Here is a 23,699-nt window from a genome sequence, read left to right on the forward strand (position 1 = left end):
TCCAGGTGGGGACCCTGAGGCTGAGGCCTCCCCACACAGGGAGAGGGCAGCACCTCTGTGGAACCCGGATGCAGGATCCTCCCAGCGCAGTGGCTGCTCCCTCTGGGCCATGTCCCTCTGGCTGCCCAACCCTGCCAAGCGCCCTGCCCGGGCAGAGCCATGACTTACTGTGTGACACCTGTGCTCCACTCAGCCTCAGGATGGCTGTGGCCTTTTATAACCAGGCTTTGTCCTTTGGACTCTTTAGAGGAAAGGACAGGAAGATGGATAAGTGTGCTTTGCACCGAGATTATCATAAACACATACAGTCAGCTGAGCGGGGATCAGAGCTATTTAAAGTGAGATCGAAAGGAAAAAAAAAACAAAACAGACTTTGGGGACAGGTGTTATATTGGAAATCAGCAAGCTAAACAGAGGACGCCTTAATCAGTAAGTCAAATTTGGAGTCTTTATTACACCGGCGGTCTCAGATGAGTTATCTCCAGAGTCTGAGCAAACTAATATGGAGGAAGCTTTCCCTTTATACCTTCCCAGTTCCTTTGTCTGCCAAATATGGGGTTTCCGGACCTTTTGCAGGCTTTACAAAGAGCCCTATGTAGTGGGAGATATTTTGCAGGAAGCTTGTAGCCTTGAGCACAGTACCATTTAGATAACTCAAACACACCTGGCCTGGCAGTAACCAGGGATGGCAGCAGAGCGGCTTGCAAGGCCAGGTAATTGAGCTTCTTTTCCCTATTATTTGAGCAAGTGTGTTTACAGAACCAAGAATAGCAGAGTTAATTCATAGAACAAAGGACCATCTATGTTTAGTGGACAATTTCAAATAGCAGTTTTTGCAACATCGAGGTTACGGGAGCAAGATGGAGTGCCTATGCTTCACAGGAAAGGACCCCATTAATCTGAATCTACAGGTTCAGCTGCCAAAGATTGTGTTTCCGAGGTGAGAACAGGGAACACCAAGCCTCCTGTTCAGAATCCCTTCAGAAACAGGAGCCCAAGCCCGTCGTGGTGCCTGTAGGTGTTGGCAGGAATGGGGTCTGCAGGTTTGCTGTTCCTGGGAGGCACCTGGGTATGAGGACACGTGTCTCCTCTTCTCCGGGGTTGGGCTGGGTGGAGAGCCGCCTCCAAAGGACCTGGACAGAGAACAAAAGCAAAGGCAGCCCTTTGTTGAGCAAGAAAGAGTCAAACAAACACTGTTTACAGAGATAGCTTTGTTTGGAAACCATATAGTCTATTTCCAAAGAATTTCTGAGCTGGGTGGACTGTACTTTGACCTGGAGATAAGAAGGTGGAGGTGGCCCAGCCTGCCTCTTCCAGGATCGGGGATCAAGCCTGCAACCCGGGCATGTGCCCTGACCTGGAATTGAACCGTGTCCTCCTGGTTCATAGGTCCATGATCAACCACTGAGCCACAGCGGCCGGGCAGAGTTTCTCTCTCTTGCTCACTGAATTCCAGGCGCACAAGCCAGGCTGGCCTTGTGTAAACTTTTTGAAAGTGCCCACCCTAGGGTCTTTGCATATTCTGTTTCCTCTTCCCAACACATACCATCCCCACTCTCTTCTGATCTAAGTCAAAGTATCCCCCTCCTCCAAGAAGCCTTCCTCACTGCCCAGAGTGGGACCAGGTCTGCCTTTACATTCTAATCATATTACATTTTCCTTCCATGGAACATATCCCAGCTGGTAATCGTATTTCAGTGACTGTTTAGACCTTGCCTTGGTGTTAGGGTCGCAGTGTGGATGGTCATTTCTGTGTGGCCAGAGCCTAGCACAGCCCCTGGCAGGTACCTTGATCACGGTTGGATCAGGCATTGCTGGAGGAAAGGATGGGACCTTGGAAGGTAATGACTCATGGGCTGGTGAACTGGGTAACTTCTAGATCTCTCCTGCCTCCCCCTCCCTGACCTGTGGCCGGGAGGATGCTTCTGTGGCCTCCCTTGGCCTTGCCCTTGGCCCTCTGGTTGGGTTCAGTCAATGGGAGGCTCCTCAGGAAGCTCAGAGGGGAGGAGGAAGGGTTGGAGTATTTCTACCCAGCCTCCCTCCCATCTGTGCTGGCTTGGGCAACATTGCATTTCTGTCCTGAGGACTGCAGCTTCTCTCAAGCAGCTCCCTCCCATGGCCCCAGCCTCTCAAGCAGCTCCCTCCCATGGCCCCAGCTCTTTCCATGTTCCTATGACAGCTCCTTCCCTCCCTCCCTCTGGGCTTCAGGCCACCAGGATGTCAGAGCTTCCAGCTGCTGCTGAGCCCTCTCCACCTCTGTAACTAGTCCCTTTGATACGCCCTTAGAGCGGGCCATCTCTTTGCCACTGAGGCCCCTCACAGGTGCAGCTGGACACTGGACCCCCCTCACCCCCTGAGGGAGGATGTGGTTCAGAGGCCTGGGGTCCCTCTGGGGGGATTAGCTAGGCTCTGGGCACCTTCCTTTCCTCACTCCATAATGAGGATGTCAGTCCTTATCAGGGAAGGTTCAGAATTGTGTAGTTGTTGGGTTTCTGGTTTTGCAGCCCACACTAGTAGCAGCCAACCTATTCTGTGGTTTGGTTGTAGTTTTTGCCAAAGGTTTAGTACATTATCTTCAAATACTCAGTGGGTCCCATCACCCATGCCCTCCTGGTTCCCGCCACAGATTAGTCCAGGAATCAGGGAACTGCTGGCCTGAGTGGCTTTTCATCTGGTCAACAGCCACCACCAGAGGGCAGAGCTGGAGAGGAAGGGAGGGTGTCAGTTTATCCTTGCTATGTCCAGGTCACCATGCCTTGTTCTACATGCCAAGGGCAGATGGTGGTCACCCCTGTCCTCGAGGGACTCACTGAGGCAGATTTGTTCACTATAAGGAAAAACTTTCCAAAGTTTAGAGTCATTGGAAAATAGTTTCTCAGTGGGGTTGGATAACATTACGACTTGAGCAGAGGCAGACAAAAGCCAAGAATCAGGTGAGGGTCGATTTGAGGATCTACTTTGAAGGTCCTTTTCAAATCTGGGATCCTACAAGAAATTTTGGAAATTGTAACGTAGAGAAAAGACTTTCCCTTTCCATTCAAGCAACAGTCACCCGAGGGAGCACACCATCCGAACCCCCCTTCCCGAGGATAAGAAATCACCCAAGAGGTGACAAAATCAAAGGTAATGAGAATAAGGTGAGCAAACACATCTGGGGAGTGTAACCCCCAGGACAGGCATTGAGGGCTGAGCATCGGAAAGGAGTTGGGTGGCCTTGGTCAAGTGGGGTCCTGGGAGGAAATGGCAGTGATCAAATCGTAGCTCTCAGAGCGGTAAATGCTCAAGAAATAGAGCACCTGTTTAGTCCCACTTTACAGCCAAGACCACCAAGGTCCTGGAAGGTTAAAGGGCTTCCTTTAAGGGCAATTGCAAGAGCAGGCTTTGGTCGTAGGGCTCCACCTCCTACTGTGCTGCTGCTCCCTCCTTTTGAAGGTCTCAGTTGATGACCTGTGTAATGGGTGGAATCTAGACCACTGATGTAGGAACATTGTCCCTGCACCAAGCTGCCCCCCGAGGAGGGCTGGGCACCCCTGTCACAGTCACTAGTCTCAGACAGTCCTGAGCCTGCCTGGTCTCTTTGGCAGGGTGGCCCAAAGCCGGCCAGTGGGGCACCAGGCTGTCTTCCATTTGCCTGCCCATGGCAGGGCCAGCTCAGCTCCTCTCTCCTTTCTAGGGATCCGAGGTTCTGAGACTCTGCCAGCTGCCTGCCCTGGGAAGAAGGGGGAGGCCAGCACCTGTGGGAAAAGTCATTCACTGCCACCTGTTGGCTGGTGGCAGCAGTGTCAGGTCTGGGCCTGGGAGAGCCCTGCCAGCTGGCATAGCAGCTGTTGAGGTGGTGGGGGGGGGGGGCGATGGGGGTAATTGGGGTCCTCCTCCTACACTGGGCCTGTTGAATGTTTGTTTATTCCTCTGCTTCAGCAGCTCTTGTATATGTGCCCTCCAGTCCCCTGACCTTGTCCTTGCCTTGCCCTTGCAAGGCTGCCATCACCTCTTTCTAGGTCCCTGCACCTCCCCCTTCAGGTCATCCTCCTGGCAGCTTCTTCCCAGCTTAATCCTGTGGGTGCTCCCTATGCCCTCAGATGCATGTCTCACGTGTTTGTTCAATCATTCATGTCTGTTGTTGTTGTTTTTTTAAAAAAAAATGTTTTTATTGATTTCAGAGAGAGGAAGGGAGAGAGAAAGAGAAAGAAGGCGAGAGAGAGAGAGACAGAGAGAGAGAGAGAGAGAGAGAGAGAGACAGAGAGAGAGAGACAGAGAGAGAGAAACATGGATCAGCTGCCTCCTGCACACTCCCTACGGGGGATCGAGCCCACAATCCCGAGCATATGTCCTGACTGAGAATCAAACCTGTGACTTCCTGGTGCATGGGACAAGCTCAACCACTGAGCTACACTGGTGAGGCACTTATGTCTATTTTTATGAGGCTACAACGTGCGGGGGGGGGGGGGGGCGCTCTTCTGGTCTTGAGGGACGTTCTTACAACAGTGAGCAGAACATCCTCCCTCCCTGTCCTCATGCAGCTGATGGGCATGGGGCACAGACACCGAGTGCCTACAAGTCAATACACACCTAAACCGAAGACAGCCCCTGGAGGAGGGCCTGCCCCGGGCTATGCCATTCGGGCTTTTTCTAAAGAGAATAACTTGGGGTATCAGGTGAAGTTTAGGGGGAGTCCACGCTCCTAAACCAGGCCTGCCAAGTTGGCCACTGTTAGGGGTTGGATTATGTTTCCCCCAAAAGATATGTTGGGAGTCCTAACGCCCAGGATCTGAGAGCATGACCCTGTTTGGAGATCGGGTCGTCATGCAGGAAAGAGGAGTCAGGACAGTCTGACTGGTGTCCTTATAAAAAGGGGAAATGTGGACACAGTGACGGGCACTCCGGGGGGCCATGAAGGAACCCAGCTGGTGATGCTTCTCCCAGCCGAGGCGTGGCCAAGGTGGCAGCAGCCACCTGAAGGGGAGGCGTGGGCAGCTCTTCCCAGAGATCCGTCGGAGCCAGGCCTGCTAATTCCCGTCTCAGGCTCCCCAGCCTCCAGAACTGTGAGAGAATACGTTTTTATTGTTTGCGTCATCCAGTCGGCGGCACTTTGTTATGACAGCCTGAGGTGACTAATCAGGCCACCACGTGGCCCCTGCCGGCTTCATTGCTGCCACTCCCCCACCATACAGTCCGGTCCATGGAAGAAGGACAAGCTGTTCTGGAGTGAACCTGCTGTTCCCTCTTCTGAGCTTCTGCACCTGCAATGTCCCTGCCAAGGAGTCGGCTGCCTCTCCATCTCCCCTGAGCAACCTGGCCCTGAGTTCTCCCTCCCAGGCCTGCCTCCTGCCCCGCCAGGCTCAGTCCTCCACCACCCCTCCCTCTTCTCCAAACTTGCTCCTCCAGGTCCCAGAGCCGACTCTCTGCTCTCAGAGCCTGGGACCCTGGGCATGCGTCCACAGTGTCAGTCCCAGATGCCACTCCCCACGGTTTCCCGGGCCTGAGTGAACACATGGATGCCACCCTTGCTGAAAGTTCTCACCACCCCGGGACCCTCTCATGAATCTCATTTCATTGCCCATCGACCAGGAAACAAGGGTCTTGTGGCAAATGACTGCAGGAGAGAGAAACTTTGTCTGTTTCCTGGGTTAAAATGTGGATTGTCATCAAAACGAAAAAACAAACAATAATTTCTCAGAGATGAGTAGGCATACAGCCCTGGGATACCATATCCCAGCAGGGCTCCATGTGGGGATCACACGAAGGCCCTTTAAAAAGGCCTGTGCGCAGCCCTGGCCGGGGTGGCTCAGTTGGTTGAGTGTTGTCCCATGCACCGAAAGGTCACTGGTTTGATTCCCGGTCAGGGCACATACCCAGGTTGCAGGTTCAATCCTCAGCTCAGCCTCCATCCACTGCCTCCCTGCCTCAGAGCACATGGCTACCACTGGACCTGCAGCCAAGACCCAGGTCACCCCAAGTCATCCAAGGCTCAGGGCAGTGCTTTCACTGAGTGCCTATTATGTAGCCCACAACCTTGGGGGGCCCATTTAAACATTGTTCTCCCCAAGTCATCGGCCGTGTCTTTGAGTCTGGGGAGGAGGTGAGATAGGCTGTCCTTGACCAGGGAGAAGGGCTCTCACCTGTGGCCAACCAGATCCACCCCCTCCATTATGCCTCTGGTTTCCTCTCTGTCCTTACAGTCCTCTCTCCTCTTGCCTGGATATTGCAGGGGCCTCCTCCTCCTGGCTGGCCTCCCAGCCTGCAGTCTTCTTGCAAGCCCTGGCCTAGACCAGGAGTGGGCAACCCCTGGCACGCATGCCAAACATGGCACGCCAGTAACTTTTGCTGGCACGCGAAACCCTGTCTTATAATCTTCCATTTACAATTGTGAATCTTTGTTCTCAGTGATACATTTTGTTAAGTCTTGTAATAGGAGTAGCCTGACGGATGAAAGTAGTAGCTCATGCATATCTCTGAAGGTCACAAAATATAAACCTGATGTAAAATCTCTGTCATCAGTGATTCAGCAGCAAAAGTCCCACTGATAATATCAAACGGAGTCATAAAGTTTTCTATCGGACTATCAGTGTACATGTATACATTAAACAATAAATGTATTTTTCATCATCATATACTGTGTTTTTGTCGCTCGAATGAATTTTATTATTTCTTCGAGGTTCTTCACATACATACACCTTAAGAGATATAAAGTAAGCGTAACATGTTCTTAAAAAATTAGGGTTGGCACACAGAAGAATTTTGAGTCAGAGATTTTGCTGGTTTTGGCACGCACTCACAAAAAGTTTGCCCACCCCTGGCCTAGACTTGAGGATGGTGCTGATCCTTCCCTGCCTTGCTCCTCCCCGCTCTGGGCCACCCTGTCCTGGGACATCCTTGCATGGGGCACTAATCTGCCAGCATGGCAGTATTACTGAGGCGCTGGCTCCCTCCCACTGTGCTCGCCTGGAGGACTGAATGGAAGGCTCTGCTCTCCTCTCCCTCCAGAGCCAGCCCAGAGCTGGTGGCTGGTAGCGCTCTATTGATGGAGCTCTTTTGCCAGCATGGTGCTGCTGTTATATTGGAAATCAGCGAGCTGAACAGAAGATGCCTTAGTAAGCCAAATTTGGAGTCTTTATTACACCAGTGGTCTCAGAGGAGTTGCCTCTCAAAGTCTGAGCAAAGCAACATGGAGGAAGCTTTCCCTTTATACCCTTTAGTTTCTTTGTCCCCCACATATGGACCATACTTCTGGACCTTACGCGGGCTTTGCAAAAAGCCCTATGTACTGGGAGATATTTTGCAGAAAGTTTGTAGCCTTGAGCACACACAATTCAGTAACCTTGAGCACAACACAATTCAGATAACTAAAAGACACCTGGCATGAGAGTAACCAGGGATGGACCAGACCCTTATGTCAGCAGAGCGGCCCACAAGGCCAGATAATTGAGCTTATTTTCCCTCTTATTTGAGCAAGTGTGTTTACAGAAGCAAGAATAGCAGAGTTAATTCACAGAACAAAGGACCATCTATGCTTAGTGGAAGATTTCAAACAGCAGTTTTTACACTGTTTGAACGGGAACGAGATGGAGTGCCCATGCTTCATGGCAGAACTGTGACCAAGAGGCCCCTGCCCGGTGCCCCCCACGCCTACCCTCATCATTATCGCTGTTCTTTGAGCACTTGCCTCGTGCCCCTCACTGGGAGGCCCCCACTGCCGTCACTCCTTTATCCCCCACAACATCCGTTGGAACTGCCATGTGCGATGCGAGGCCTGGTGGCCAAGAGGGGAAACACTCCGGGGAGGGGTGACTTGTCCAGACCTGCACAGCCCCCTGGGGATGATCACAGGACAGGCCGGGCCACCTTAAAGAATACCCCCCTCCCAGGTGAAGAACACCTGTGTGGGTGGGGCCAACAGGGGTGTCTGAGCAGCTGAGGGCTCCTTGGTGGTTTCAGACCACAGAGTGACAGGAAGTCTCCCTCCTCTTAGAAGCCTTTCGTCCTCAGTGCTGAGCCTGTCTGGGGGTGGCACCTGCCAGGCAGGCGGAGGCAGGCCTGGGAGCCTGTCCATGATCTGCAAATGTGCCCATCACCGTCTCTGGATACTGGAGCCCGATACCTCACCAAAAGCCGGGCCACCAAGTGGTCCCATCACCACAGAACTTACCACCACAAAGGACACGCCACAGCATGGGTCCTTCCCATGTCATAGCATGGTCCTTCCCATGTCATAGCATGCCTTTCCATGTCATAGCATGGTCCTTCCCACGCCACAGCATGGGTCCTTCCTATGCCACAGTATGGTCCTTCCATGTTACAGCATGGTCCTCCCATGATCCCTCAAGGTGATGGCAGAGTCGGGGAGGAGATGAGGAGTTGGAGTTAGGGGCCCGGCCTCAGTCCTGAGGGGACTCTGATTCACCCTGTGTCTTGAACAGCAAGACCCCCGACCTGAGCCTCGGCTTCCTCAACTGTCTGATGAAGGCTTTGCTGAGGCTCAAGCACCCACCCTCCCAGGTGAGGAGGAACAGTGGCCATGAGGACCAAGGAAGTTCGGGGGAAAGGGTGTGTGATCAGAGGTCAATGGCAAGAAACCCAAATATATAGAAATGCCCAGGACATTGGGGAGTTTTAAGATGTTCAGTTCCCAACTGTCCCTGCAGGGGGCAGCTGGCATAGAGACAGACTGCGGAGATTGATGCATCATTGGATTTTATTGATGTTAACACAGCGACCAAATTGTGCCTGGCGTTTAACAGGGCGTGAGAGTGAGCAGGACGTCTTCTCTCACAGTGTCTGTGCTACAGAAGTTGTACCTGTGGAGAAAAAGGAACCCTCTTTAAGTGCTGGGCTTGCTTACTTAGTGATTAGACTTGTTCAGCAAAGGGATTTGCTGATTTACAATTCCAAAGCAAGGAGGGAAGCATCAGGGTTATAGCCTCAGCCAATTACTGGAGAAGTGATTGCCTTCTGGGCTGCCAGTGACAGGCAGCTGGGCTCTAGGACAGGCCAGCTGTTACTCAGAAGTGGCCCTGGTCTCTGGGTCCTCTGTCCCCTCTTCTTCTCCACAAGCACATGCAGGCCCTCCACAAACACTGGTTTCCAGCTGGGCTCACCCTCGGCTCAGCCACTCTGGGGATCTGGCTGAACAGTATAGTAGCTACAATACATTGTGCTCTTACTGGCTGCAGACAATGACCCTCAGTGGGATTATCATGAGTCTTACATTACAGGAGAGGAAACTGAGGCACAGAAGACTCTCAGTTAACAAATGGAAGAACCAAGAAGTAAATATCTGATGACATCGGCCACATTTCTGTGGTAGAGTCCCACTTCAGACCTCTCTTGACCTTGCCTTCCATAACTTGACTTTCTGGGGTGAGTTGTCCCTACCAACAGGAATCTCTGCAAACACCCTTAGGCACAAGCCAGCAAAGATACATACACAGTCTTCTCTTCTCCCTTTTGCACGGTGATCTTGGATGCACCCACTTTGGGGAGGGTGGGGTTTACCACATGGTTATTCCAAAGGAACTTGACTTTCTGAATTGTTCCCACGTCCAGGTCTGCGTCAAACTCATTGGAATGGGTGGAGCCTGGTTTGAGGACCCCCCTTGAAAGAGAAATAGGAGCATTTTCCTTCATAGAAACAACTTCCAGTGACCAAATAAGGCCACACCGCTCTTTTCTACTCTGAATTAATGAGAGTATTTTTCCAAATTGATTCCCAAATAAAGGATGGAGAAATGGAAAAATCAAACCAGAAATCAAACCATTATTTAAGTGTTGGTTACGCAAACTCAGGTCAATTCTCTTCAAAAATTTCTTATAGAAAATTATATAATTCCTTCACATTACTTTTTTCTGGAAGAATTATTTATATAGTGACACGTTAGCCACTTGGTTTAACATAAGGACATGCTACTAAACAAATTAGAAAGCATGATATCTGGAGTAATAGCTAGATTTGTTTTTTAGAAATATGACCTATTGAGCGAGAAAGAATGAAATGCCTGGATTTATAATAGAGGGGGAAAAGTTGTTAGTGGAAGTCTGAAATGAACTTTGGTTCACAAAGGAAAGAATTTAAAATCCATTGACAGGTAAAGAGATGATGAGCATTTAAGTGATGGATCTGAAGGCCCTGTACGTCATCAGATGAGATGGGGTGCTAAGATAGGAAATTTACCTGAAGATATCATATTGGTGAGTGTTACCCTTATTTCCAAACAGAGCAACTTTGACCTGACCAGTGACCATTCTCCCAGACATTGTGATGGAAACCCCGTATCTCCAGCCTGCACAGGGGATGGAAGAGTTCGGGTTATTCATGCACAAAATACTTGACCCACATCTCAGATGCCTGTCTCTGACCCTTACATTGATTGAGGCATCAAAGTGTAAGAGATTCTACGTGTTAACCTACAACTCAAAGTAGGCCCGAGGGGAAATAAGTATTTAGCAGTGTCTCCCTTCAGATCTGCACGGCCCAGTCAAGGGGCCACTAGCCAGACATGGCTGCTGAAATCGAAATCCAAATTAAATCAAATTACAAGTTCAGTTCTGCAGTTTCACTAGCCACATGCTGAGTGCTACATTGCTGCCTGGGGTTAATGCCACTTCTATCACTGCAGAAAGTCCTTTGGGACAGTTCTGCTCTGAGTGACAGTCCCACGAGTTAAGGTGAAAAGAGAAAGGATGGCTCGTGCCCTCACCTGGAACTCTAGCTCAGCAGTATTGTCCTGGGAGCCTGGAACGGGCAGTGCCTGTGTCTTATCTCTGTCTCCCCAGGACCTGACAGTGTCCAGCACCGAGTGGGTCTCAGTTGTCACCCAGATTTATACCTGGAGTGCTGCCTCTGCCCACGAGCACACATACATACACACAAATCTGTATACATACTAGAGGCCTGGTGCACAGATTCGTGCAACGGTGGGGTCCTTTGGCTTGGCCTGAAGGGATTGGGCCAAAACTGGCTCTCCGACATCCCCCGGGGGGGAGGGGGGGTTCCCAGATTGCAAGAAGGTGCAGGCCAGGCTGAGGGACTCCACCATTGCATGATTGGGGCCAGGGAGGGACTGTGGGAGGGCTCCAGGGTGTGTCCGGCCCGACTCACCCAGTCCCGATTGGCCGGACCCCAGCAGCAAGCTAACCTGCCAGTCAGAGCGTCTACCCCCTGGTGGTCAGCACGCATCATAGCGACTGGTCAAACGAACGGTCGGACTCTTAGCATAGTAGGCTTTTATTATATAGGATAACCACACACTAACATTATATACATATAACCACACACTCACATATACAAACACACACTCATACACACATGTACACACACATCACACATCCTTTGTATAAACACACATACAGCCCTAACTGGTTTGGATCAGTGGATAGAGTGTCGGCCTGCAGACTGAGGATCCTGGGTTGGATTCTGGTCAAGGGCATATGCCCAGGTTGTGAACTCCATTCCCAGTAGCGGGTGTGCAGCCCGCAGCAGATCGATCAATGATTCTCTCTCATCATTGATGTTTCTATCTCTCTCTCCCTCTCCCTTCCTCTCTGAAATCAATAAAAATATATTTTAAAAAACACACACACACATACACATACACACATCTTTTGCTTAATTCCTATTTGTCCTCCACATCCTCAGAGATGTTGTCCCTGTCCCTCTGGTCAGGGCCCGCCAGGCACAACACCCTTATAGCTGCTGGCTCCGGTTCTGTCTTCGCTGTTGGGCTATAAATTTCATGCGCAGCATGTCTTGTTCCCTGCACCCCCAGGGTCTAGCATAGTCTGATTTCCATCCACTAATGCTGGTTGAGGAATTAATACAAGGTATGTGAATGCTTAATTTGTTGTTAACTATGGGCAAGTATGTCATGCATCACTGCATCAGGGAAAGGACTGATTAACCAGTGTCTTTTTAAAAATGTACCTGGTGATGGAAATGTCCTATGTCTTGATTGTGGAGGTAGTTACATGATTAGTCATTTGTCAAAACTCATAGAACTATCCACTAAAAAGGGTGAATTTTGCTGTAAAAAATATGTCTCAGTAAACCTGACGACTATATAAAGCAGGTTTTATATTCATGTATTTATATAATATAGCCTCGTTTTTACAGTGAAACATCTTAGGGACCCATCATGGGCAGGGTCCATGCAAAGTGACCCAAACATGCCCGGTTTGTACCCCATGACCTAGTCCATCCAGCAGGTTTTTGAGAGAAATCACCCCTTTCTGATTCCCATCCACTCTCCACCAGAGGGGCAGCCCCTGGGTACCAGGTACTGGTGGATGGGGGGTGGGAGGGGAACGGAGAGACTGGAGTTGGGCTTCTTAAGGGACTCAGCCCAGCAAAGAGCTGGTAACAAGTAAATATTTGTTGAATTAATAGAAGAGCAGGTGCATGTATGTGACATAATCTTAAGAGTAAAGGGGGTCAAATATATGGTGATAGAAGGAGACTTGACTTTGGGTGGTAGGCACACAATGCAATATACAGGTAATGTATCATAGAATTTTACAATTGTACACTTGAAACCTATTTAATTTTATTACCCAATGTCACCCCAATAAATTTAATTTTAAAAAATGGAAAAAAGGGACCATGAACTGTGGAGCAGTAAAAATTCAGGGTAGATGCCACAGAGACATACAAATTGCTGCTATCGCATTAATTATACTATTTGCTTCCACTCATTTCATGCCACAGAAATAAAATGGGAGAAATGCAGGCTCTTTCTAAATCCCTAGGCGAGTCTTAAATGGGATGGTTTGGGTGGATGTGTCCTTTTTCTAAGATCATAAAAATGTGTCCATAAATGTTTCAGGTCAGAGACAAGCCCTTTGCTTATAACAGAAACTAAGCTTCCTTTAGCCGGGAGGGACAGTCTAGGTGCAACTTACGGGCAAAACTGCTGGAATCGCCTGTGTTCAGGAAGTATTTCTGCTCCTCCGGGCTTGCCTTGCCAGCAAACTTATCGGCGTAGTGGCCCATCTGCGGGCACCCTTCGTCTGGGCAGGGGAAGCACTTGTTCTAATGAGAAGAGACACATCAGGCTGTAAGGAGTGAATTTGTCTTTTTAAGATCCATCCGTCCAGGGGAGCAATTGTCCTATAGTCTGAGCTTCTTCATTTGTAAGCAGAAGGGAACTGGAAGAGATGATCTGGAAATTACCTATGCAAGCCAGGGGCACATACATTAGAACTGCTTGGGGAGCTTTAGAAAATAAGGATGCCCATATTTAGAAAACACTGGGCCCCATGTTCCAGGGGTCCTCAAACTACGGCCCGCGGGCCACATGCAAATACAAATATTGTATTTGTTCCCGTTTTGTTTTTTTACTTCAAAATAAGATATGTGCAGTGTGCATAGGAATGTGTTCATAGTTTTTTTTTTAAACTCTAGTCCGGCCCTCCAACGGTCTGAGGGACAGTGAACTGGCCCCCTGTTTAAAAAGTTTGAGGACCCCTGAATACACCTTCCAGGGAGTGATGTGCTGGTGAATGGTTAACAGACAACTGTGGGACAAAAAACAAACAAAACGAAACCCAACCAATCCTGATTGCAGTGTTTGCCAGTTTCCATGGTGTAAATACTCTGACGGTGGCCGTTTTCAGGCTACCAACATGATGTCGCTGAATGTGGCAGTGGGAAGAGACTGCTCCCACCGGCTCTCATGAGCCAGAACAGGCAGGCTCCAGAATGCCATTCCCTCCATCTCTCCCTTCGCTGCTGGCTATGTGAGCACAAAGTCCCGGCCTGGCATTGAACCCCAGCATCCGTCTTTCCTTCCACCACCACTTTGCACCTCATGTGAATTCACCTCTTGTACATTCTTCTGTTCTTGCTCTGCCCTGGCCAGACACAGACACTCCTTCTCTGCCTTCGAAATGTGATTTTACAGAGTCAAACATTGCCTCCTGTAGGAAGCCTTTCTAGATCTTCAAATGGACTGCTCTTTTCTCTGATTTTCCAGAGTCTTCCTCACCCACGTGACTCATCTAGAGTGCTGGCCACCGCCTACAGCTTTGTTTCCCTCCTCCCCACAGGACCAGGAACTCTGATGGGCCAGTCCAAACAAGGAGAGGAGGGTCAGAACCAAGAGAGCAGGTACTGCAGATTCCAAACACAGCTGGACCACAGTTCCACAGTGGGACCCGGCATGGGGCAATAACTCACCGACTTAAAGGCCCTGTAGGAAGCGCAGGGGTACGCAGTGAACCCATCAGGATTGAGGATGCTTTCCGCGTAATACTTGTAGCTTCTTAGGTGATTGCAAGCCACAAAGTCCTTGGTTCCTGGGGAAACAAATGAAGAAGTCCACACAGGTGGTCAGGGAGCTGTGACAGCGTCTCTGCCTCTCCAGGTGGGATGGTTCCAGGGTGGGACTGTATTTTCAGAAATTTCAGGTCAGTCCCAAGTCCAGCAACATTAATGCAGTTAGCACATAGAGGGTGCTTTCTGTGTGCTGGGCAGTGGTACTGAGAACGTCACATGGATCGTCCATGTCCTCCTCACCCTTCCTAGGAGGTGGATACCATCCCATCCCTAACTGCAGGAAGACCTATAAATGACACACTCAGATTTCAGTTTACAGCTTGCAAATGGCTGAGCTGGGAAGTAAACCCAAGCCCATGTGAGTCCACACCTCTACCCTCTGCCATCCTGTGTCCCAGGCACCGAGCTGGAGGTCCTTGAAGACACAACCAGATGTGACATTGACCTCCGAGACATGCTAAAATAGAGTGACAACATGTTCATGCAAATGAAGAGGAGGGCTGAGTAGCTTTAGGTGGCTGTATATGAGCATCCCTACCACTCTCACGCATCTCACTCCTTACAATCCTCCTTGGCTTCCGTAACTCCTGCCAAGGGACAGATTCCTCCTTTCCAGGCCTGGGCTGAACTTGCTTGGCCATCACTGATGGAGAGTTTAGGCTGCCCTAACCATGCAAACCCTCATAAAGCTATAAAAGACAAACCTACAAGTCTTATCCTCAATATTTGCTTTGATAGTGTCCGTACTTGCCAAGCCATTTCGATTGAATTCAATAAAAATCTTTACTCATTAGATCTGGTCAGATCACCAAGGGTTTTGACCTCTATGATGCCAAATGATGCCTCTGGTTGAAAAACTTGCCTATCCACTGTACTTTTAACATTATTAAGAGCTGCATCTGAAGAATGCCCTTTGTCCCAGGGCTCTTGATCAATGACAAAGACTAACCATCTCGAATAGCCCAGTCTCCATGCTAACCTTCCTCAGGTGTGATTGCTTCTCATTCTTGACTCAACACTGGGGAATGGTGACTCTCACTGTGCAAATGGAAACGGAAACGAAGCCAGTTGCATAAGCTTGAAGCATACCACTGACTCCCAAGGGAGAAACTGGCAGACAAATTCTCTTGGAGTCAGGATGTTTACTTTTATCGTTTTCCCTTACTTTGTTATGTGTATCTACCAATTTATTGTTGGAGTTAGAGCTTTAAGCAATGGTTTGATAATTCTTTGTTGCTTGCACACTCCAGGACATCACAACAATGTTTTATGGAAGTACAAAATCAGCAGAACTTAGATACAACAAATGATATATAGCTATAGTTTTCAGAATTAAGGTCTAGAAGGGGGGTTGTATATTTAAAGAGCAGAGTGTTTTACTTGTTAAGATTTGCTGTGGGAAAGGCGCTGTCACCCCAGCAAGGCAGTGTGCCAGCCTGGCTTTACCTGACCAGATGCCGTCCAGGTCCACAATCTGTGACAAGGCGTTCTTCTTGCACCCCGGCATCTCCTCTCCTCCATTGGGGAAGAAGTCAAGGTGACCAACCAGTTGACTGGTTCCAAAACCTGAAACGTGTGGAATAACAATGAGCTTTTTTCCAGTGCATGGTTCTCCTGGGTAAAACCCACCTGCACATGCGCACGGCTGGAGCATCATTGGCCTCACCCAAGGAGGGGATCAGAGGAGCTGCATCTGTGTGAATCACATCCACAAAGGCAGCATCGGAGGGATCAAGTCGGACCTCTTCAGAAGTACCCTGGAAACTTGCTTCTACCGGATCCAACCCTAAGAGAGATGGTCAGTGCTGCAGACCACAGGCCTCACTGTGGTGGCCACAGGACCGAGATGTACAGCTGCTCAGGCCATGCACCGTCTAACCAAAGGGGTGCCACAACCCGGAGGTGTCCAGTGTCATGGCCACCTGGACACAGAGTCTCAATTGCTCATCGCAAGAGGGCTCCAGGGGCATGGAGAGGGAAGGGCAGATGAACAAAGACATTTAGATTTTTTCTTTGGAGCAGGGATTTTTTTTTCTACATCAGATGCTCTCCTTTATTTATATATCTTTCTTCTTCAACATTATCTTTCACTTCCCAAATTTGAAGCAAAAGGGGGGCAAAGCCGTGTGGTATTGTAGATAAGAGCAAGATTCTGGGACTGGGTGCCTGGCTCCAAGCCCTACTCGGCTACTTCTTGGGCAAGTTGCATGACCTTGGGTGAATCACTTGACCTTTATTGTGCCTCTGTTTCCCCACTTACAAAATGGGGGTAATAATGGCATCTATTCCACATGGTTGTTGTAAGATTAAATGAGTTAATATATGGAGCATTAAGTGCCTGGCACACCATCATGGCTGTATAAGGAAAATGTTAATTATTATTATTTTGTCTTGACTATAGTTCCTTCTTGGAAGGGCTCTTGGATTTGTCAACAGTTGTTTTTTTGGTTTTTTTTTGAAGGTTTGGTCAGAGCAGCCAAAAAGGCATGAACATAGCTAGTCCACTGAATAGAAAAGGGAAAGTCCTTACAAAGGTAGAGACTTGTTTGAGCTGAATGACAGCAAAACGGGGTCTGAATCTCAGTTCTACCTCTAGTGACGTAACCTTGGACAAGCCACTCCCTTTCTTGAGCCGTTTCTTTGGTTCTGAGGATTAAATGAGAAGGTGTAAAGCACTGTGTGTGGTGTGTGGGGATAAGTCGACACTTAAACTATGCTAACTATAACAATTATATTATTATTATTACTCAGATATCTTTTGTTGCTATTGTTACAATGTGAAGGCTTTCCTTGGGCTAAAAGGATGCTTTTGGCCTGTTGTTGGCTGGGTTTCTTGTCCCAGCAGAGACCAGGGAAGCATACTTCCCATGTTCTATTCTGCCCTTGATTTCAAAGAGCAGGGGCGAGAGGAATGACAATATGGACCCTTCTGAATTATACCAGCCCACGTTCATACCAGCCTAACTCTGCCTTTTCCCGGGTGCCCAGTCCTGCTGAGCACCCCACATCACCAGGAAACTTGGTTTTAGAGAGAAGGGACAGGGGCAGACGCGGAAGTAGCAGAGAGAAACAAAGAGGAATGAAGCCACACCCCCTGTTTCCCGGGGCCTCCTGAAATGCCTGGTGCAAGTTCCCTGCTGTGGCCAAGGGGGACAGTCTCCTTCGGGCCAGTTCTGAGCTGGGCTGCAGTCTTGTACCATGTCATGGGGTTACTGGGGACAAAACCCAGGGCCCCGCCCCTTGGGCCTTACCGGTGATCCTGCCCAGGCCTGGGGTCCTGCTCCCTGCCTCTCCAGCCACGTGGGCTCCCAGGCTGTGGCCGATGAGGTGAACTTGGGAGGGTGAGTAGCTGTAGTTTGTCTGGAGAGGGAAGATGGCATTTTGAGGACATTTCTGTGTGGTGGTTTTGGGGATGTGCAAACCTGATACTGTGACTCCTCTGCTAAGGCCTTCTGTGGCTCCCCCTTCCCTTAGCATCAAGTCCAAGCTCATTACCAGGGCCTCAGAGCTTTCCTGACTCAACACGTGTCCTTCTAGACTCTTCTCTAGTGAACCCTTTGGGGAACTTTCAGGACCTCAAATATGTCACAGTCTCTGATCTCTGGGCCTGGTTCAGAATTCTCTTCCTGTGGTTGTCCATCTCCCCAACTACTTGCCCAGCTCTCATCCACACAGCTCACATCAGCCCCACCCCTGCCCCAAACGGATCAGCTCGACCCACCCACCTGCTTCCATATAGCCCAGGACCCTCCCTACCAGAACCTGACCACACTCTATTGTCAAGTCTCCACTATAAGCTCCTCCAGGGTCTGGGTCCTCATCCATCCTCTTCACCTCCTAGCACAGCTCCTGACCCTGTACCCCCAAAGTAGTGGATGAACAAACATAACATAGAGGTACGAGCTGTTGGCACATGTTGGTCTCACTGATGTTCATCTAAATATACTCGTTTATTGGTCTCCAGTGCCTCTAGTACAAATACCCCGGCTTTTGATTGCTGCAGGGGTAGTTAGAACCAATTGGTTCTTTCATAGACTCTTGAAATATAAGACAGAAGTGGCTGGGACCTTTATCTGGTAGACAAAAGAGTCACTGAAAATTAGGGACTTAGACAAAGAATTAGGGAAAAGGAAGACCAGGGCAGGAAGACACAGCTGAATTGATTGTGCAGAAGGGGTTCCCCAGCATCAACAGGACCCCCAACAACGGGCCAGTGGAGTGGTACATGCTAACTGTACACAGTCCTTCAGCTCCACTGGCTCTCCCTGGACAAGCTGTTTCCCCCAAACAGAGCCCACTTGGTATAGTGGGACCCCTGGAGCTAGATGCTTGGGGCCCAAAGATAACTCATATTCATCTGCTCCATGAGGGGGCAAACCAGTTAAGCTTTCTTGTCTGTTCATCGAAGGCAATACAAAAGCCCCCAGTGTGCGCTCTTAGTGCTTTCCCTTCCTCCCAGAAAATCCACTCAGGCGAATTTCAGAGTTTTCGAAGTAAGACACGAGGAGAAATATCAATTCTTTCTCACTCTTCTTTAAATCTATGCCAGCGGCATCTTGACCCAAGTGAGACCAGGGCCCCGCCTGCCTCCTGGGCGGCCCCACGGCCCCTCCACTCACCTTGAGCACGTCCAGCATCTGGGCCACCTGGGCGCCCACCACGCGCACGTTGTTGACGGCCTGCGAGTAGGTGGTCTGCGAGCCCTTCTTCCAGTCCACGCAGATGCAGTTCACCTCCTCCACCTCGAACATGTTCTGGTGGGAGACAGCAGGTGTTATCGCGCGGGCCCTTGAAGCCACATCCAGCCAGGGCTCAGGGACCGACGCTAGCAGCTGCGACTGGCCGTGCCCTGTCCTGGCCTGGGTGGGCGCTGAGATCAACTAGACGTAGGGAAGCCTGTTGTCAGTTAGGAGTCACCCCGGGTGAATGCACACAGATTCTCTCTCCAGCTGGTAGGAAAGCTGGCCGCTTCGGTTTTCTCCCCCCAAATTCAATAAGGCTGCTTCGGTGGGGGGAACAATTCCATCCCTCACAGAGCCCCATTTGGAAAAGGGAAGGCCTCATGTGCAACCTCTGGGGGCCAGTGTCTAAATGTCCTTGTGGGTCTGACCTCGAGGGGCCCTTTCAGCCTCTGCCAATCGCCGGGCTTGCCTTCAGCCCAGCCTGCTGGGCCTGGACTAAGTTGGAAGGCAGAGGGAAGCATTATTGATTTTAGGGTCAGGGAAGCATAGACTCTCATGGAGAGAACACATGCTGAACATATTTGAGAACTAGAACTGCCCTGACTTGAAAGAAGTTGAAGAATTCTGAAAGGAAAACTTCCTGGAGGTTAAAGGAACTGGTGTGTCCTTAGATGTCCCACCAGGCGGTGCGCATGGCCAGCTGGAATTTGAAACGGTCCCTATAGAGACAGGAAGCATGGAACAGACTGCTTCCCTCAGAGGGAAGGCGGGGGAGGGTGATGGGCGGGAAGAGATCAACCAAAGAACTTGCATGCATAGATGCATAACCCATGGACACAGACAATGGGTCGGTGAAGGCCTGGGGCAGATGGCAGGGATGGGTTAGAATAGGTCAATAGGGGGAAAAAGGGAGCAGATGTCATACTTTCAACAATAAAGATTAAAAAAAGAAAAGAGCCCTAGCCAGTAGGGCTCAGGGGATAGAGCATCAGCCTGCGGACTGAAGGGTCTCAGGTTCGATTCAGTCAAGGGCACATGCCTGAGTTGCGGGCTCGATCCCCAGTGTGGGGCATGTAGGAGGCAGCCAATCAATGAGTTTCTCGCATCATTGATGTTTCTATCTCTCTCTCCCTCTCCCTTCCTCTCTGAAATCAATAAAAATATATATTAAAAAAAGAAACGGCCCTACAAATGTAAAACCACTCTGAATCTTTTCACATCTATGATACGAATATGTGCGCTCACACACACAGGGATACAGGAGGTTATTCCACAGGACTTTTATTTTTAAAGCAACCCTGAGGAACCTCTGGAGAACTGGGGCATCCGCTATATCTTATAGTTTATACACTGAAGTGCTTATTCATGGTGAGACAGAGAGTTAAATGCCTGGAAAACCAAGGGCAAACACAGAATGCCTTCAATTTTCTGGTTTGTAACTTTTCCTGGTGGCGTTATAGATCAGGGTTACTAATGGTGTGCTGGGTAAATGCTCCAGTGCCAGAAAAGTAGACTGAACCAGTGTATATACACAAAAAAGGAGAATAGTATATTCTCTGTTTGTGCCTCTGCACACGTGTCCACGTGTGTCTGTGTGTTTGCATACGTATGTATGTGCACATGAGTGTGTTTGCCTGCTGCCTGTTCTTCTGACCAACAGGTGCTATGTTACATACAATTTGGGCAGTTTCTATGCTGCCCTTTTAGTCACCGGCCAATCTCAGTTTTTCGTTCTCACAGAAATGGCCCTAGCAACACGCGCCTGACTCTCAGGGATGGGGGAAAGATCTGAACGAAAAGAACAGAATTCCTCCTAGACAGGATTCCAAACGCCCTCATGGACAACAAGGCAGCAGACAACACTTAACCTTGATGCAGCCAGAAGCGAGGAAGCATCTGTCTACATAACAGGTGGCATCGTTTCGGGGTCGAGATGCAGTCCAGTGGGAAGGAAATTTTACTTTCGTAAAGAGGAGCTGAATTGCATTTCGAGCTCATTTACTGCGACTGCTTAAAGGGATACAGGGACGTTGGCGGGACGCAGTGGCAGCGGCTGGCAGAGCGGGCCACGGGGACGGGAGCCGGCCCCTACCTTGCACATCTTCAGCACCCAGCTCTCATCGCCCTTGTCTATGAAGCCGTGGATGATGAAGCGGGTCTTCCTGTCTGTTTGAAAATTCGATGCCTCAATCGTTGATGGATCAGAGGGAAGGAGATTCTGTGACAAACGCAGAGGGATTGCATGTTTTTGCAGCCCAACCACTCAGGACTGCCTCTCTCTTCCATTTTCTACTTGTCCCAATGCTATAGCCTTCCAAAATGTAGCACAAAGGCCACCTCTTCCATGAAGCCCCCCCGACCTCCCTTTTCCTGCCCCACCTTCCCATGTCAGGACTCACTGCCTCCACTGGGTCTGGATAGTGGCTCAAGGTCTTACCTTTCACAGCATTCTCTGGTAAGCTCACTGCCCAAAACTGTGTCCCATAACCAGCTAGAGGTTCAGGGGAATGTGAGCCATTCATTCATTCAAGCCAACTTTTTACTGAAGACCTACTCTGCCCAGGCCTGAGGGTGCAGCTGGAGGGCTGGGGTGGGGCAGAGTGTTATGGAGGAGGTGGGTACAGAGGAAAGAGACTCCTGGTGTGCGGGGTGGCACAGCCCCTACCCAGTTACAAGGATGTTGAAAAGACAGCGGCCTCACCTGGAAGGTGTCTGGGTTCTCGTTGGTGTAGAGCAGGAAGCGGGTGCCGATCTTCTCGGGGCTCCAGGGAAGGACTTTCAGGGGCCTGATGACAGTCCCACCCCAGGGCTCAGAGTCGGAAAAGCAGCCGAGCCGACCATAGCAGATTTCTTTTCCTGTGGAGAAAGGGTGGCTTGCTCAAGGGCTAACTCTAGAGCTGGGAGCTGGGACGTCACCGCTGCTCCGCCTGGTCACTCCCCTGCCTGGGGACAGTCTGAAGACCGTGCAGATGCCCGCCTCTGCCCCACCCGTATTTTCTTGCCCTCAGTGCCACCTTCTGGTCCGGGACCCGTCCCATTGAGTCAAAGGCCTATGTCCCAGCTCAGCTCTTCAAATATATTTATTTAACTAATGTGGGAATGGGCACTGGTAAGTCAATTTGTTAATTCAGGCAGGTGTTTAATGCTTTCCCTAGAAAAGTCTGGCCTAGGGCACCCCGGGCATGAAGGCAGGATGCTGGGGAGATGCTGCAAAGTGGGTTCCCCCCCATACTGGCCTCGCTCCCAGACAGTGCCAGCCCCACCCGCCTCTGTCTGGATCTGAAGTTGCCCCCAGCTGCCAGAAGCCCTGTCAGGTCTCAGTGTCTCTGGCCGGAGCTGAGACGGAGGGGCTCCAGTTCTCCCCAGGGGGCAGGTGTGCTGTTTCTCACCTTGGGCTGCTCCCAGCAGGAAGAGCGCGATGGCCCAGATGCTCACCATCTGCAATACATTCAGATGTTATCAGCCTCATCAAGTGGTGCCAGGGCAACGAGCAGACTCAGGGATGCCAGGCTATTTGCCCGGCCTCTCCTCCACAGATCGTGGGAGAATGGCCAAGGGGACTTACCCTGTCAGACGGTCCAGGCTTCCTCTCCCTCTGGAGCCAGTGCCCGGGCCGGCTTTTATACCCCAGCTTTATCGTCTGGACGCTGCCTCAAGGAAACAGCAGGTGATGATAAAACATGCTGTGTGCACTTAATAGTTTAATCTGTACATACACACAGAACGAGGTTAATAATCGTGGTCCGATCTTTCCACAAGCCTGGGAAGAGGAAAGAATGCTTGATTAAAAAGGGGTCCAAAGTCCCCAGCTTTATACCTATGTACCTGTGCGTGTACTTGTGAGCCAAATGGGCCCCACTTTCTGATTTTCTATTGCATCACTAAGTGGTATGCAAGTTCCAATGAGGTCACCGCAGCAAACTGGAGGGCAGCATTTCCCACTGAGAAGAGATGGATGCGCCCCCACATAGGTGAATGTAAAGGGGAGTGTCTGATTAAGAAACACCTCCTCTCTGTGTCTCTCTGTCTCTGTCTCTGGCAGTCTAGTAATACCCAAAGACATGAGCTTTGGAGATACATTCAACAGCCCCACAATAGCCTCTGACCACAATTCCCCATTAATTACCTATCCCAGTTATCTACTGCGTTGTAATGAACCAACTCAAAACATAGTGGTTTAAAACAACAGCAGCCTGGTCGGTGTGGGTCAATGGGTGAGCATCAACCTATAAATCAGGAAGTCACCATTCGATTCTTGGTCAGGGCACATGTCTGGGTTGCAGGCTTGATCCCCAGTGTAGGACATGCAGGAGACAGCTGATCAATGATTCTCTCTCATCATTGAATTCTCTATCTCTCTCTCCCTCTCCCTTCCTCTCTGAAATCAATAAAAATATATTTTAAAAAAACAATAGCAATTATTCTATTATCTCACTGTAATTTTTAAAAAATATATTTTTATTGATTTTTAGAGAGACAGAAAGGAAGAGAGAAAAACATGGATGTGAGATCTGAACATTGATTTCCTGCGTCCTGCATGCTCCCCACTGGGGATTGAGCCTGCAACCCAGGCAGGTGACCCGACCAGGAATTGAACCTGCAACCTTTGGGTGCATAGGGCAATGCTCAACCAATTGAGCCACACCAGCCAGGTCCATTGTGAATTTTGGGTTCAGGGGCCTCTAAAGCCCATGTCACCAGACACGGTCACATCTGCTGGGTTTCCCCAGGTCCTCTGAAGGTTACACACC

General features: G+C 49.9%; 2 protein-coding genes across 2 annotated transcripts in view; both read right to left on the reverse strand.

Annotated features, from left to right (window-relative positions):
• Nucleotides 1-8,687: 8,687 nt before the first annotated feature.
• On the reverse strand, nt 8,688-22,628 carry PNLIPRP1 (pancreatic lipase related protein 1). The gene is made up of 13 exons (XM_036335861.1): nt 22,514-22,628; nt 22,338-22,386; nt 21,650-21,804; nt 21,041-21,166; nt 18,886-19,020; nt 17,518-17,626; nt 15,933-16,052; nt 15,713-15,832; nt 14,168-14,286; nt 12,892-13,021; nt 10,169-10,277; nt 9,425-9,592; nt 8,688-8,795 (listed from the first exon to the last, which is right to left on the reverse strand). The coding sequence occupies exons 2-13, from the start codon at nt 22,384-22,386 to the stop codon at nt 8,732-8,734; spliced, it is 1,404 nt and encodes a 467-aa protein (XP_036191754.1). The 5' UTR covers nt 22,514-22,628; the 3' UTR covers nt 8,688-8,731.
• Nucleotides 22,337-23,699, reverse strand: part of LOC118669710 (pancreatic lipase) — a 36,689-nt gene continuing 35,326 nt past the window's right edge. The window contains exons 14-15 of the transcript XR_004972104.1: nt 22,514-22,708; nt 22,337-22,386 (exon numbers count right to left, since the gene is read on the reverse strand). The gene's annotated coding sequence lies outside the window, so the exon portion shown is untranslated. The remainder of the gene's footprint in view (nt 22,387-22,513; nt 22,709-23,699) is intronic.

Source organism: Myotis myotis, unplaced genomic scaffold (assembly GCF_014108235.1).
Source record: "Myotis myotis isolate mMyoMyo1 unplaced genomic scaffold, mMyoMyo1.p scaffold_m19_p_15, whole genome shotgun sequence".
NCBI lineage: Eukaryota > Metazoa > Chordata > Mammalia > Chiroptera > Vespertilionidae > Myotis > Myotis myotis.

Excerpts from the sequence above, each read along its gene's own strand:
- PNLIPRP1 (XM_036335861.1), bottom strand. The coding sequence starts at position 22,386 with ATGGTGAGCATCTGGGCCATCGCGCTCTTCCTGCTGGGAGCAGCCCAA. Across the intron at positions 21,805-22,337 it reads CCTGCTGGGAGCAGCCCAAG|GAAAAGAAATCTGCTATGGT; the intron begins GTGAGAAACAGC and ends CTTTCTCCACAG. Across the intron at positions 10,278-12,891 it reads CGATTCCAGCAGTTTTGCCC|GCTGGAGATACGGGGTTTCC; the intron begins GTAAGTTGCACC and ends TCCCCTGTGCAG.